The sequence below is a fragment of the Eptesicus fuscus genome, chromosome 7 (assembly GCF_027574615.1).
Source record: "Eptesicus fuscus isolate TK198812 chromosome 7, DD_ASM_mEF_20220401, whole genome shotgun sequence".
Taxonomy (NCBI): domain Eukaryota; kingdom Metazoa; phylum Chordata; class Mammalia; order Chiroptera; family Vespertilionidae; genus Eptesicus; species Eptesicus fuscus.
Genome location: NC_072479.1, coordinates 30,728,425 through 30,745,168, shown reverse-complemented (window position 1 = coordinate 30,745,168; position 16,744 = coordinate 30,728,425). Strand labels below are relative to the sequence as shown.

Sequence of the window (16,744 nt, the reverse complement as noted above, 5' to 3'; positions counted from 1 at the left end):
AGCAATCAGGAAGGCAGGCAGGCGAGCAGTTGGGAGCCAGCAGTCCTGGATTGATAGAGGGATGTCTCACTGCCTGTTTAGGGGGAGCCAGACATCCCTCGAGGTGTCCCAGATTGGAAAGGTTGCATGCTGGGCTGAGGGACACACACCCCCATGCACGAATTTCATGCACTGGGCCTCTAGTAATGTAATAAATAGCAAAAGCCGTGAAGCCAGATTATTTTTGTTTTAAACCCAGCTCTGCCAAATCAAGCTTTTGTACCAACGGCAAGGCGCTTAACTTCACGGTGCCTCCATTTTTTGTTTTTAAATTTTGTGAAATGGATAATAATAGCATCTCAGCTGTGTTATGAGGACTTAATGTGGCAATCCACATAAAGTGCTTGAGTGGTGCCTGGCACATAGTAATCTGCTCCATAATGTCTCTGTTCCTATTATATAACCTATAAAGAGAAAGTAGAATTGCAGTGTAGGACCACAGGCTACTTGAGCAATGCGTTTTTGGGAAACAGAGAAGATGAATGGAAACTTAATTATGCTCCACAGAGATCCCATGGTCTTGTGCTGTGAAAGGATGTCTTTGTTAATGCTCTTTGTTGGGAGTGTGTTGGGGAATGAAAGCTGAGGTCATGGGGAGACCTCACTGATGCTGCTAATGGAGCCTAGTTGTTTCTTCTGGTGGGACATTGCAGTATCATAAAAGCCATTGTTTCACTCATCTAATTGAGGCGAACACTTGTGAGAGGTAAACAAGAATTAGAGCAACTACAGAATATTTGTCACAATCAGGACGGGTTGCTGTTGTATGTACACTGGAACAGCAGGCATAGATAGAGCAGTTTCAGGCAAAGCAGAATAACTTTGAAGCACAGTATACACTTTCAGCATATATGTGGCCTGGTTGGTTTAAGACCCTTTCTGTCTTTGATGTGCACCTTTACCTTTAAAATACTTTCAGAAGAAGATACATGGCTCGTTTATCCAACTTCATTTTTCACTCATTAGTACATAAAATAAACCACAGTTGACTTTAGGCCTCAGCTATTGTCCCCAGTGCCAGTGTCAGCTCACTAGGTTAGGGGAAGGGGCCAATCCCTCTACTCTATTATGTATTGCAGAACAGTGGTGACAAAAAAGGATGACATGAATTAAGAATGCGACTTTTCCTTAATCTGAATTTTAATCCAATGATTACTTCCCCTGAATTAATTCTGTTTCTTTAACAGAGAATCATAACCAGTAGAGTTCAGTTAACCCAGGGCCCTTGACTGACAGCTGCAAATGAAACCTATTCAAATGAGTGGCTTTCCTTGGTGGTTCACCTTAGGTGTCAAGACCAGAGTAGAACTCAGGTTTCTGTTTTGAATCCAGCGTTCAGTACCATGGTTAAATCATCAAAGAATGTCATGTCTAAATAAATTAAAGAACCCTCCATATCTTTTACTGCTGAAGCTGTCTACAAAAATAGTATAAAATTAGGGAATCATTTACATCTGGCTTTATCCTCTTGCGAGAGCATTTGGATTTGAGAGCGAGTGGCACCCTGCCAGTGACAAATGGAGGCACTGAGCTTGCCTTCCCATCATCCGCTACCTTTTATGGTGTCTAGGGATTTCTTGCTCTCCTTTGTGACCCAGCTGCAAAGCAGCTGTTGTTGAGAGGCTCCTGCTTTTCCACTCTCACAAGGCAGCTTTCTAACCATCCCCACGGGATTTAACCTCTGCAGCACGAGTGTCAACGCTGAGCTCTGTGAGCCAAGGCCATCTCTGTGGGCGCCAATCCGCAGAGCCACTTCCCGTGCTATGAAACAGTTGGGGATGGAGCAGTCCAGCGAATATTCATGATGCTGGCCTTGACAAACAAGAAGCAACCATTGCACAGACTGGCTGAATGGTTGATATGCTTGCTAATACCTAAGATTCATGGCTTTCTAACTGAGCTAATTCCTTAAACCAGAATCACGTGACCTTTTTATCCATCTAAAAGAAAGTTTCCTGTGCTGGCTGGGTGGCTTGGTTGGTTGGAGCCACATCCTGGACACCGAAAGGTTGAGGGTTCGATTTCTGGTCAGTCAGGACATGTTGCAGGTCCGATCCCTTGTTGGGGTGCATATGGGAGGCAACTGATTAATGTTTTTCTTTCTCTCTCCCTTCCTTTCTCTCTAAAAATCAATAAAAGCATGTCCTTTGGTGAGGATTAGGGAAAAAAGCTAAGAATTTACTAAGAAAAGAAAGTTTCCTATTGTAAACCATTTTCTATGAACTTTTAGTGCCACCTATGGACCACAGAGTGCTGACTAAAATATGGTTTCTTTTTTTTTTTACCTTTGTAGAGGAGCGATGTTGATGACCGTGACAATAGGGGTTACCTCCTGGGTATCACGTAGGCCTTAATATTTAATCACATTTACCACTGAAACCTATGCGCTCCCAATGAGGCAACAATACTTCCCAATGAGAAATGCATTTAAGAAGTGTATTTTGGTTGAGCCGGTGTGGCTCATCAATTGACCCAGGAACCAAGGAGGTCACTGGTTTGATTCATGGCCAAGGCACATGCCCAGGTTGTAGGCTTGATCCCCAGTAGGGGGCATGCAGGAGGCAGCCAATTGATGATGTTTTCACTCTCATGGATGTTTTTATCTCTCTACTAGAGGCCTGGTGCATAAAATTTGTGCATTTGAGCGGGGGGGCGGGGAGGTGTTCCTCAGCCCGTCCTGCACCCTCTCACCAGACATCCTTGAGGGATGTCCGACTGCCAGCTTGTGGCTGGATGGCCTTCTGCTGCTGCACAGCCTGCTGCTTGAGCTTCAGCAGCTGCTGCACATGCATGGGCTGGGCCACCACGGTTTGTCCTGCAAACACTATCGAGTGGGTGAGTCAAGCACAAAGGCAGGCTCACCCTGAGTTCCCTGCGCTTCCCTGAGTCACTGAGTTGTTCAGACTGACCGTCTTCTATAGAGAATGGCACTGGGATCAGGCCTAAGCCAGCAGTCGGACATCCCTCTCGCAGTCCAGGACCCGTTGGGGGATATAGCATTGTGTCAAGCGGCAGGTGGCCAGGGAGGAGCCCAAATCAGGCCAGGCGCCATGCTGCTCGTGCTCATCCCAGCCCGCTGCGCCAGCTGCTGTCGCTTGGTAGTAACTGCTGTGGAGTTGGAAGAGGCTCCTGCCGTGGTAACTGTGCTCACCAGTCATAAGCCCGGCTTCTAGCAAGCGGTGCTCCCCTTGTGTGAGCACACTGACCACCAGGGGGCAGCTCCTGCATTGAGCGTCTGCCCCCTGGTGGTCAGTGCACATCATAGCGACTGGTCGTTCTGGTCGTTGCACTGTAACAGTTGCTTGGGCTTTTATATAAATCCTTTTCCCTGCCTCTCCCTCTCTAAAAATCAATAAAGGGAAAAAAATTTAAGTGTTTTTAGTGGTTGCTTTTTCAATATATTTCCATTTCCATGCATTTATGACCAGGTACTATGCACCTGACCCTTATAATAAGAGTTGGTTAAACAATTCTCCTAAAGGGGTTTACAAATAAAAGAGAAGAGAACAAATGGTAATTGGAGTACATGTGGTGTCACAACGAAAGTAGGAATCAAGTGTTTTAGAGAACCCAAGACTCAGTGTAAAGGATTCTGGGCAAGTTTAATTTGGCCAGAGAAAACTTGGAAAGTTATCCAAGACTTTTTTTAAAAAAATCCTTTTTTGAGTTATTTTCCTTTCTAATTTTCAATTGAATTAAGTAAAAGAAACCTAGACATGATCTTTTAAGCCCAGTTGTGATTTATGTTTTGATTTTCTGTGTTCTTTTTCAAAACACTCAATGTCTCATCTCCTTCTGTTGACATTATCACTCCCTCCGCCCTCCCATCTCCCCCCCACCCCCCCACCCACCACCATTCCCTAAGGATCCTCCATTCCTTTTGGCTTCCAGGCCTGCTCCATAGAAACACACGTTACAGAGGTTACCAGTCATCTCTCTGTCACTAAATCTAGTGGATATTTTTCAACATTTGACATAATTGACTGCGCTGTTTTCTTGAAATATGATTTTATCTTGCCTTTGACTTCTTGATTCAACCTGACATCTCAGACTGAATCTCATAGGTACCTCATTCTCTAAAATTCTCAAAACTGGATTCATAATTTACTTTCTTAACCTGTTATTTTTGTTTTGTTTTGTTTTCTATTATTTACCAGCTTTTCTTCAGTTTCACAATCAGAAACATAGAGGAGATCTTGTTACCTCACCTCCCTCATCCCAACCCCCGCCCCATGTTGCAATCCTTTCTATATTACTTGACTATTCCCCATGTCAGTCCACTAATCCTCATCTCCATTATCAACTTCATTGTGATTTTTTAACAGCCTGTGCTAATCTGCCTACATCCCTTCCGTTCCCATTCCAATGTTAATCACACTGCCCTCAGAGTGATATTTATAAAACAAATAACCACAAATTCCCTCATGTAACTTGTAAGCCAGGTGTACTCTACTCTTCCCTGCATTTTCTCCTGGCCCGCTCCACCCCTCCCCTGTCTCACCCTGAGCTCCGAACAGTGTTTCTGTTTTGCTGCCCCTGGGGCTTTACCTTTGCAGGTCTCGCCTTAGAACACGGTGTCTCACCTTCAGGCAGTTAATCAGACACATCTTTCAGATTTTTAGAGGAAGCAGCAGTCCCTTTGGAAACCTTCCCCGAGTACTGCAACTAGGTCAACCCGACTGTTCTCCGTGAAATTCACAACCCTTGTTTGTGTGGACTCATAAGAGCTACAGTTTTGGAAGCATCATGGGCTGGCTTTGTGTCTGTTCTTCTTCACCATGTTCATCCTGGTGCTAACACAGTGCTAGGCACATAGTAGGTACCCAATAAATACTTGTTGAATAAAGAAAGAAAATGAATAAATTCAATAGATTCCTGAAATCTCATTATTTTAATTAAAAATAGGCATGTTTAGCCTGGCCATTGTGCCTCAATGGTTGAGCATAGACCCATGAACCTGGAGGTCACAGTTCAATTCTGGGTCAGCGCACATGCCCAGGTTGCAGGCTCAATCCCCAGTAGGGGGCATGCAGGAGGCAGCCAATCAATGATTCTCTCTCATCATTGATATTTCTACCAATCTCTCCCTTTCCCTTCTTCTCTGAAATCAATAAAAATATATTTCAAAAAATAAGTAGAGTAAAATAGAAATAGGCATGTTTCTGTTTAGTTTGTGATTGAAGATATTATAAAGTCTAAAATTAGCCAAATTTGAAATTTAATAATGATTTACATAACTTTAAATGAAAATTCTAGGATACTTTGCCTATAATTTAATTATAAATTTTATTTCACCACAACTTACTCAGACATTTTAATAAAATATCTGAAAATTGTCCTTAATAACTGAGATCATGGAGAAGAGTTATTGGGAGACATTGGTTTTAACTTGATGTTGAGCCCAGTATAGCGGTGCAAGGTAACAGCCTAAGTCATTTGGCCAAATGGAGCTTACGATGTGGTTGTATCCTGTCAAATTAATTATCTCCCGCTGAAATGTTCTTACAGTATGTGTGGATGACCTTTTTAAGCTTCAAGGGAAAATACACAAATGAACAGATGTAGAAAGGAAATGAAAACTTGTACTATAATAGGAAATCTAAATAAGCTAAACACCTTCAGTTATATAATATTTTAGGAATTAGCTATTTTGTGTTTATATCTTAACCTATAACATGCAAGCTCTGATGAAAGCAACATGTAATTTATATTTGAAAATTATCAAATATTTTAAATATTTATAAAAAGCAAGATACTTATTTAAAATAGTTATTTTAAACGGTCCTAAATGTTTGTATTTTATGATGATTTTAAGATATATTTTTCTTTTTTATTCAAAACATGGTTTAAATGCAAGGGTTTTTAGTTTTTTCTTTTTTTTTTCTTCCCCCTCCCCTACCCCCCAAGACCCCTGGCATTCTTACATGTCTTTCTCTTTTATTTTATTTTCATACAAGGTACCTGAGAGCTGGTGTTCCTTTCCTTGACAATGCCTGGTCTGTGGCCTCCTGTCTGGCCAGTCTTTCTGAATTAGTTCTCCAATTTCTCTTGCCCTAATGTCTCCATCAGACAGAACTTGATTGCCCCACTACACATGCACCTTCCTACCAACACTTTTTCCCAGTCTTTCCTGTGTGGTGAAGTGATACCTGCATTCACCTTGGTATTTAACTCTAGTTTTTATGTTAGAACCATCCATACTACGTCCTTCAGCCACCTATCTTCAGGAGATTCCAAATCTAACCACATCTCACCACCTCCACTGCTTCCCTTGACTCTTAGCCATGGAATATTAATAACCTCCTAGGTGGTCTTTCTGTTTTCTCTTGTCCCCTATAGTCAGTATTTCCATCCAAAATCTGCAGTGTTTTTTTGTACCTTTATTTAAAATCTCGTTGTGTTCTTTCCTGATCAAAAGAAATTTTAGTGCTTGCTTCAGCAGCACATACACTAAAATTAAAATGATACAGAGAGGATTAGCATGGCTCCTGCCCAAGGATGACACACAGATTCATGAAGTGTTCCATAATTTTGTGCAGTTCCTGGAGACAGTTCGACCCTTTGCTTGTTAACATCAAGGAAATTATATGAGTCAGAGCAACATGTGGCATCCAATACTGAAACTGTGGTTTGCACTTCCAAAAAAGAAAATTAATTCCAAACCGCTCACAGAGCATACTAGGTCCTACATGATCTGGTGCCTCCCATCTCTCACACTCATTCCCTATGATTCTTTGTGGAGTGTACTCCACCAATGCCATCTTGATGATCTTGTGAGGCCCTAACACTCCATACATGCCCAACCTTTGCATGGCTCACTTGCTTCCTTTTCTTAGGTCGCTTCTCAAATGCCACTACATGCCTTTCTTGACCACATTATCAAACATCACCCAATTCCACCCCTGGGAGAGTATTGCTCTTTTCCCTTGGCCTGTGTTATATTTTACCAGAGTACTTAAGAGCAACTGCTCCTGTACAAACTATCCATTACACCACTAGGAAGTGAACTGCAGGAGGGCAGGAACTTTGTCTTGATGACCAAGACCTAGAACATAGCAGGAGCTTATTCCATTTCTGTGGCATGAAACGTCACATCTCTGAAGCCTTCTTTTGCCCTTCTCAGTAGGCTAAGTGTACTGTGTTCTCAAGACACAAGTCGACACTAACACAGCACTATATCAGTCCACACCAAATGAGTACTTCTCTCCCCATCATTCTTGAAATACTGAGGGATCAATACTTTCATTCACCTTTGAAACCCCAGCAGTAAAATTATCCTTCATCTCCTCTTAAAAATATTCTTTCAGTTTAAAAAAACAACATCCAAGTAATTAGCACATAAACTACAGTGTATTTCATTTAGCAGTGGGTGTTGAAGATCTCTTGTGGTTTAAAACTTTTCTACAAAACCATTTTAATAGATTCATAGTGTTTCATTGAAATGACATTTGGTTAACCAAGTCTATGCTGGTGGACATTGAGTTTATATTAACCAATCTGCAATGAAGATGAATTGCCACCCTTTTGTATTTAGAGGTGTTTCCTTTGGATAAATACCTAGAAATAGAATGATTTAAAGACTTTTGATATATAGCAAAAAGCTCTCCAGCAGGTCCTATATCAGTTTATTATATTTTATTTTTGTGTGATATAAACACCTATTTTTATGAACCCTTAGAATACTGAGTTCTATTATCTTGAGGGGAACTTTATTAACAGGGGAATAATAGAATCTCAATGTGTTTATTTAAATTTTAGGTAAATAAAATATTGAGTAAGTTTAACATGCTTTTATAGGGATATTGGCCATTATTTTTTGAAATTTGCACACTGCTTTTTTGTGCCCATTGCTCATTTACTATGTCTGACTTCCAGGCCAGAAAGTCAGCTGTATGTGAATGATCCACTTTATCTTCTCTGAATGAAATTCAATGTACTGCAGGCTTCCATCTCGCTCTGGTCAGCCATTCAATTTCAGCCTGTTTTGTGGCTTCCTTTCCTCCCAGAGTTTCAACTACATCTTGGAGACTTAATGATGCTCACAAGGCTGGGGAGAAGTCGCCCTCCTCAACTTGGTCTGAGCTGAATCCTTCACCTGGAAGTCTGATGGCTCTACTGTAGCACTTGGAATGGGTTTCAAGGAAGCTTTGCTCAGGTTGGGAGTCCTGGTTCTGGGGCCCAGCCTTGACCTAGGCATACCACAGAGCCCTCCCGCCCCGCTGAGGTTTTGACACTTCCTCTGGATGCTGCCCCTGAACAACTCCCTATCCCCACTAGCCACCCTCAGTGTCATCTGATGCATTTCCATGAACTTAGGCCTTAAGACAATACTATATTCCAGGCATCCTTCAGGAAGCTTCTCCTATGGGTGTTTAGGAAAAGAGGTCCCAGAAGGATTGATATTCATAGAAAATGAGACTTGAGAGACAATTCAGGGAAGAAAAACACAATCTATTATCAGTAAACTATTCAGCCACATTCATTTTTGTCCAGTATCCTTATTCTATTATAATACATCCCAGAAGAAATATTATTCTCTCCCTAAAATATGAATGTCATAGTCAAAATTTAGGTATGTGATAATTTGATGAGGGAAATGTTTTGGTAGTATAGATATAAAATATTTTATCACGAAAGTCACCCCTGCCCTGTCCCTTCCCTTTGCCTCTAATTAAGGTTAGCTCTGGTAGAGTATAGTTAGTGTCTTTAACGGACATGAGAATTAAGTGATTTGATCATCTTGGTTTGTAGGAATTAGTTGAATTGTTAGATTTTTTTTTTTCTTTTGAGGAGGGAAGACTTTTACAATGGAATACTATACAGCTATAAAAAAGAAGGATCTCTTACCCTTTGAGACAACATGGAGGGACCCAGAGAGTATCATGCTAAGTGAAATGTCAGTTAGAGAAAGACTAATACGTATTACATGATCGCACTCATATGTGGAATCTAAGTAATAAAATAAACTGATGAATGGAGTGGATCCAGAGACATGGAGGCATGGAACAGAGTGTGGAATCTCAGAGGGAAGGCAGGGGAGGGTGGGTGGATGGGAAGTAATCAACCAAGGACCTTGTATGCACATATGCATAACCCATGGACACAGACAATAGGGTGTTGAAGGCCTGGGGTAAGGGGCGGGGGTGGGCTGGAGGGGGTCAGTGGGGGGAAAAAGGAACATATGTAATACTTTAAAGAATAAAAATTATTAAAAAAAAAAAAAATAGAAAGAAAAAAAGTGGAAACATGGAGCTATTAAAATATTTTTGGATAAGGGCATCACAAAAACAGTCTGCTTAAGAAACATTAATCTGGTGAAATGAAATTCAGTGAGGAAATCTGAAATCTATTGTTGCACTCTAGATATGAACTGAAAAAGCTTTTATTTGAGAAAGGAGAAAGCATTAGTAGTGAGAGTCATTTTGTAGGGAAATGGTGAAATTTAGTTGCTACCATGACACGAAATTCTAAAATGGATTTTTGAATTTTGGTAATTAGGAACTGGCGACATTAAACTTGGGAGGACGAATTCTTTTTAAGAGATAGAAGAAAGAAAAATCAAAGGATGCCAGAACTTTATATGCCAGATCTGAAGCTAGTTATTTGTGATTTTATTAGCCATCCTTCAAAACTGTGTTCACTTTTCCAAATGAGGAAAAAGAGACTCAGTTATCACAAAAGATACTCATAGTCACACAGTTAAGTAAGTAGAGGGAGCAAGATTCAAACACAGGCTTGTCTGTCTAGGCTGTTTCTCTGAAAGAGAACTGGAGCGATTGTTTGCCCACTGTGCTCTGGGACTGATTAATCCCCTTACTACTGGGTAATGTGTTCATTATGTGCCTCCTGTAACTAGAACAGAGGGCAAGCACTCTGTTCATCATTATGTCCCTGGTTCTCAGGACTGTGTAAGGCAAATGGTAGGCGTTCAATAAATAATTTTTAACCTACAAAAGTAAAGGAACAAACAAACAAACGAGTCACAGAACTGGCAGAAGAACCCGAGCTTCTTAACTCACATTTCCCTTATTTGTCACAGTTGACCACAGTCTCCCCCTCCCCCCCCATTTTTCTTTTTTTCTGAACCAACACACGTGTCCAAAAATCCAAGCCAATATACCAAATGAGTAATGGTGCTTGATTTGAGGAGTTTGTACAACCAGTGGTTACTCCAGAATGCTTTTAGGAAATGCTGATGTAATCTAAAAGACAACCAGAAAAACATGCTGAGAAACCTTTATTCTCTTCTCTTCTTAACTACCATCCCTCTAAAGCAATGATAATTGAAAGAGTAATTTTTTAAAATGTATCCTTATTGTTGAAAGTATTCCAGATGTCGCCTTTCCCCGCCCCCATTGACCCCTTCCACCCTACACCCCCCTGCCAGGCCTACCACACTGTTGTCTGTGTCCATGGGTTATACATATCCTCCTAATAAAATGGTAATATGTAAATTACCATCACTCCGCTATGCCCATGATTGGGCCAGCAGGAGGCGCAGGGGGCGGGACTCAGGGTGGCCGGGATAGCCGATTGGGCCAGCTCAGCGTCTGCGCCATGGCTGTGCTATGGCACAGAAGGGGCCTCTGGGGCAGCGAGCTCACGTCCCACCGCGGACCATCAAAAGCCGGGGAGCTGGGTGCCTGTCTGCTCCGCCAAGCCGGAGGCTTCTGAAAGGCCTGGTGCACCAGCGGACAGGCACCCAGCTCCCCCGCGATCAAAAGAGAAAGCGTGTAGGGGATCCTACACGTGCATGATTCAATCATGCACTGGGCCTCTAGTATGCATATAAGTTCTTTGGTTGATATCTTCCCATCCCTACCCAGTCCCTTCCCTCTGAGATTCTCCCTTCTGTTGCATGATTCCATGTCTCTGGATCCACTCCATTCATCAGTTTATTTTGTTACTTAGATTCCACATATAGTTGAGATCATGCGATACTTGTCTTTCTCTGACTGGCTTATTTTGCTTAGTTTAATACTCTCCAGGTCCCTCCATGCTGTCTCAAAGGGTAAGAGATCTTTCTTTTTTTACAGTTGCATAGTATTCCCTGTGTAAATGTAACATATCTTTTTTATTCGCTCCTCTACTGATGGGCACTTGGGCTGTTTCCAGTTCTTAGCTATTGTAAATTAGCTATGAACATAGGGGTGCATGCATTCTTTCTGATTGGTGTTTCAGGGTTCTTAGGATATATTCCTAGAAGTGGGGTCATCAAGTGTTATCTCTAAGCCACCATAATCCCTTTGTAAGAGCTAGTAATATGGGTATCTACATGGCTTGTGCATTTGGTTCACTCTTGATTTTTGTATATTCTTGTTAGGATATTATTTTCTTCTTTATTATTTGGCACTTTACTAAATAAGTAGTAGTCAAGGCAATAAGATAGGTTTTTGCATGATTGTCTGATACTTACCCCCAGAAAGAGTGTTCTGTCCTTCAGTGTGTGTTTTTTTGTAGCTAGAAACTGGTGGGACTCATTGCCTTTAATAACCTGGTCCCTGGAGTAACCAGAGACCACTGCCCTTTGCGTTCTGGTGGCTCTTTTTAATGCTGTATACGATTATTTTGCCAGTTGACTACAGATGAGGATTTTACTACCCTATTTACTATGACATTGATAGATGAACCAGTTGTTTCTCTTCTGTCCTAAAAAACTTAAGTGGAAGAAAGTTCACAGATCCTTTTTATCTTTGCATATAACATTTGTACAGACTCTCTACCAATGATAGTTTTCTTTGTGCATCTTTCTTTTAATATCATCTGCAAGTTCTTTGTACATCATTTTCCAGTGATGATTTAAAGCTGACCATGTGTTTTTGAGGCGGTGTGTATAAAAGAACATACACTTTGTCATTCAGAATTCTGCATTCTCTTGCTCACTATATATGTACATATAAAATAATAATTAACATTTATTAAAAAATTACAGTGTACCTAAGTATATAATAATGACTTTATGTGTTTTACCTCAGAAATTTAATATCCTTATGAACTATTTTATTATCTTCTTTTGAAATAATATGCTTTATTTTTAGAGAAGTGTTAGATATAAAAAAATTGAATCAAATGTACAGATAATTCCCATATGCTCGCTCACCATCTTGCCACCCTTCACATAGCTTTCCTATTATTATGAACTTGCATTAGTGACATACATTTGTTACAATTGATGAGCTAATACAGACATATTGCTATTAATTAAAGTCCATAGTTTACATTAGGGTTCACTCTTTGTGTTATATATTCTACTAGGGGCCTGGTGCACAAAATTTGTGCACGGAGGGGGGGGGAGTGTCCCTCAGCCCAGCCTGAACCCTCTCCAATCTGGGACCCCTCAAGGGATGTCCGACTGCCCGTTTAGGCCCAGGTAGGATCGGGCCTAAACGGCAGTCGGACATCCCTCTCACAATCCAAGACTGCTAGCTCCCAGCTGCTCGCCTGCCTGCCTTCCTGATTGCCCCTAACTGCTTCTGCCTGCCAGCCTGATAACCCCCTAACCACGCCCCTGCCAGCCTGATTGATGCTTAACTGCTCCCCTGCCAGCTTGTTTGCCCCTAACTGCCCTCCCCTGCAGGCTTGATCACCCCCAACTGCCCTCCCTTGCAGGCCTGGTCCCTCCCAACTGCCCTCCCCTGATGGCCTGATTGCCCACAACTGCCCTCCCTTGCAGACCTGGTCCCTCCCAACTGCCTTCCCCTGCTGGCCATCTTGTGGCAGCCATCTTGTGTCCACATGGGGTCAGTCATCTTTGACCACATGGGGGCAGCCATCTTGTGTGTTGGAGTGACGGTCAATTTGCATATTATTCTTTTATTAGATAGGATAGAGGCCTGGTGCACGGGTGGGGGCTGGCTGGTTTGCCCTGAAGGGTGTCCTAGATAAGGGTGGGGGTTCCCCTGGGGCGTGGGGCAGCCTGGGTGAAGGGCCTGTGGTGGTTTGCAGGCTGGCCATGCCCCCCGGCGACCCAAGTGGAGGCCCTGGTATCTGGGATTTATTTATCTTCTATAATTGAAACTTTGTAGCCTTAAGCGGAGGCTAAGGTAGGCCAGGGCAGGTGGAAAGCTTGGCTTCCTCCATTGCCGGGAAACCCAAGCCTCCTTCTCTCCGTGGCCGTAGCCATCTTGGTTGGGTTAATTTGCATACTTGCTCCTGAATGGCTGGTGGGTGTGGCTTGTGGGTGTAGCGGGGTACGGTCAATTTGCATATTACTCTTTTATTAGGTAGGGTGGGATTTTACAAATGTGTAATGACCTGTATTCATTCTTATAGTATCATAGTGAATAGTTTCCACTGCCCTAAATATTTTCTTTGTTCCACCTATCTTCTGATTTGCAATAGAGAAATTCCAACTAAGAAATGAAATACACTGAGTGCTCAGATTATTATGATCTCTGAATGCATAATAATCTGGCCACTCAGTGTATATCCTATATAATAAAAGGCTAATATGCAAATTGTCTCCTCGACCAGGAGTTTGACCAGCAAGCAGGCCGGCCAACCGCTCATGATCCCTTCCCCTGGGCAGGCTGGCTGGACCCCACCCATGCACGGATACATGCACCGGGCCTCTAATATATATATACACACACACTGAGTGGCCAGATTATTATGGGTTCAGAGATCATAATAATCTGGCCACTCAGTGTAATTTTCTGGTGGTCACATAGCTACACAAATGTGGGTGCTGCTGTGCCTGCCTAGCATCTAGCTCTTAGTTCATATGTTAGACTGTCTGACTCATTACAGTGATTTTATCATTTAGGAATCCTAATTTGGTAAAATGATTGCGAATTTTTACTGACTTCATCGAAGTATGATATGTGTATGAAGCATTTTGCCTGTGTTGTCCTTTTTTTCCTTTGAAGTTACAATGCTGGGAGAAATATTTCAGGGAATTAAAATTTTAACTACTGGATATTTGATGAGATGTGTGAGTTAAAGAGGAATTGTTGACTGGAGTAGCATTATTAAAATGAAAGAAGAAATGAACTCAGTGTTCTGATCATTTGGTGAACACTAGCTATAGGTGGCAGAGGCTGTAGGCTAGGTCTTACCTGCTGGGAAATGAGTGAGCAGAGCATGTGCAAGCAAGAGTGAATCTTTTAAATGAGGGAATAAACTTAAAGGAGAGGGTATATGGAAAAATGAATCAAAGTTGCATGTAGGATAGAATATTAGGTTCATTATACACTTCTAGTTTTGGAAGATTTATCTCCATAATAGTGGTTTCAAGAAAGAAAAAAATCATTTGAAGTTCATGTGGTAGGTAGTATATAAATTAGAAGGAACAAGCAGATAAGATTGTGTGGGGATTTGTGTGTGTGTGTGTGTGTGTGTGTGTGTGTGTGTGTGTTTTGTTTTTAGCTTGGGACCATGGCTACTGGACACTACCCAGTGCCTTGATACCACTTGCAGTCAGCATAGATGCAGGCAGTAATATTTATTTAAAGCTATAGCTAGGAAGATAACCTAATTTTGGATTGAATCCTGGATTAGCAGTATGTTAGTCCTGAATGACAGCAGTAAGTCCTAGATAAACTGTATTGATATTTGATATTCAACAAATTTGACTAGTTTCTTCATGTATAAGGTGAGCAATTAAGATAAAATCCTCTCCAAAGCTAAAATGGCCATAATTCTTTACAAGGAAGAAGAAGGAATGAAAAGGAAGCAATTGAAGGGAGAATATAAAATAAACAATGATGATGGTGTTTCTCCTTATTCCTTCTGTCTATCTTATCCTTTTGGTTTCTCTGAAACCATTTTTTTACTTTTCTTTCTTGCTTCCCTGCCTGGCTTCTTCTCTTTGATCTTTGATGAACTTACTTTTGTCTGTTCTTTTAATCTTGGTGTTTCCCAGGACTCCGGCTTCAGTCTTCTCTCTCAGTACATTCTCCTTGATCATCTTTGTTCAGATAAAAACAATACATTTTTTATGATGATTATCAAGTAGCCATCAGTCCACTTCACTGGGGCCCAGGAGGAGAAGAATCCCTCATGATCCGCTGCTGAATCATCCATTTTCTCTGTTTTTCAAGGGTCGTAAGAGTGAGGCTGAAAAGTTCTTCTTGAAGGCTATTGAGCTGGATCCCACCAAAGGAAACTGTTACATGCATTATGGTGAGTGGTCGAGAGTTTCTTCCATGTCCCCCGCATTTCCTACTAATGTTGTATGAGCTTTAGGTTTTGCTAGCAAAGAGCAATTTGGAAGGACATTGACTTCGTCGTTGCCTCATTCCATAGTCTTCCCTTCTCACTCAAAACAAGTATCTTAAAGAGGGCTAGCCACCGTTTTCCTTTAGTCATTTTCATAGGACTTCAGTAGGGAAGGCATTTTCACAGTTGTTTCACTCAACATCACTGTGGAGTTTTAATGAGATCTCCTTGGGAAAACATCTCTCGGCCTGATGTACCGTATATAATCCAACTATTAGCTCTCTTTTCGTTGTAAATGATAACACACTTTTTACGGAATGTGTCATTTTGAAGTTCTAGAGGTTTACATTTTGGCCTCAAAATCTTGCTTTGTGGAAGATATGGATGCACACCAGCCTCTCCGTGCCTGAGATTGAGGTCAAGGATCAACTGTGCACGGTGTAAAGGATGGCCTGGGCCTTAATCATACCAGAGTGAACTTACATAACAACTCTGTCACACTCCACTCTGTCATTAGTAGTGAGTCATGTGTTAAGTGAGGCAAAGTAATATAGCTTGTTTGTTGTTGTGAAAGATGTACTTATTTCTACCAGATTTTCAGTTGGAACGGCTTTCGGTGAGCCACAGAACATTTCCGTTTGCTTATCCCTTGAGGGAAAAAAAAATGTTCTTTGACCACTGTTTTTTCCTGTGTGTTAGTTATTATCAAGTAGTAAACTTAAAGGTGGATGAAAATTAAATCTTGAGGAATTAAAGCTAATATGCTTATACAATATTTAATTTGTTTTTGCATTTTCCAGTGAGTAACAATAAATCAGTGACAGGCTATGAGTGGGAACATGGAAATGGTCAAATGGAGGATACTCTGAACCAACCACAAGTCCATGTGTTTATTTACATTGGATGGATATGTTTATAGGTTTGGGATGCTTTATCTTTCCAGCATAACACAGCATGTAATTTCACACAACTTATTGCCTAACCACTTCTGCTTTTGTTTCACAGTGCAGTTTTATTGCCAGGTTAAGATAGCAGTCAACTAATTTAAGTTTGCTACAGAACTTATTATTACAGGTTTTCTTATATGAAGTATTTTAAGTTAGAATTTTCTCATGGATACTGTTGTGGGTACCCCTACTGTGCATTAGAATAGTCGCATGATTATTCTCTCTGAGTGCTGCAGGACCTCCTGTCATTGCATCTTATGAAATAGGCTTTTTTTTTTTTTCTTATCTTGCTGCCAGCATTTCCTTTTGCCTCAAACTAATTCTACTTAACTGCATCTTCTAAGTTTGTTCCCCCATAATTTTATTACATACTTTAGATTTTTCACAACCAATTCCTTTAAACTTTATCATTGCTTCCTTTGAATTGAAATGGAAAATATCACTATTATATTGAAGAGTTAGTCCCTTTAGTCTTTTTTTATTCTGGGTGGTCTGTCTTTACCCACTTCTATCTTTGTATGTATTATTATTATTACTTTTATACTATATCAGACTTCTGATTTTTTTTTTTCAGTGTGGTAGTAGTGAGTAATTCTCCC

At 41.1% G+C, this 16,744-nt stretch overlaps 1 protein-coding gene and 1 non-coding gene across 3 annotated transcripts in view; both read left to right on the top strand.

Moving 5' to 3' along the window:
* The window catches only part of TMTC2 (transmembrane O-mannosyltransferase targeting cadherins 2), a 415,782-nt gene that overhangs the window by 311,018 nt on the left and 88,020 nt on the right, over positions 1 to 16,744 (top strand). For both annotated transcript variants that reach the window (XM_008143796.3, XM_054718817.1), the window contains one exon: positions 15,081 to 15,162. In XM_008143796.3, the coding sequence (XP_008142018.1) occupies positions 15,081 to 15,162 (82 nt within the window). The remainder of the gene's footprint in view (positions 1 to 15,080; positions 15,163 to 16,744) is intronic.
* LOC114232350 (U6 spliceosomal RNA) lies at positions 6,466 to 6,572 on the top strand. The gene has a single exon (XR_003618395.1). It is a non-coding gene; the product is annotated as a U6 spliceosomal RNA (small nuclear RNA).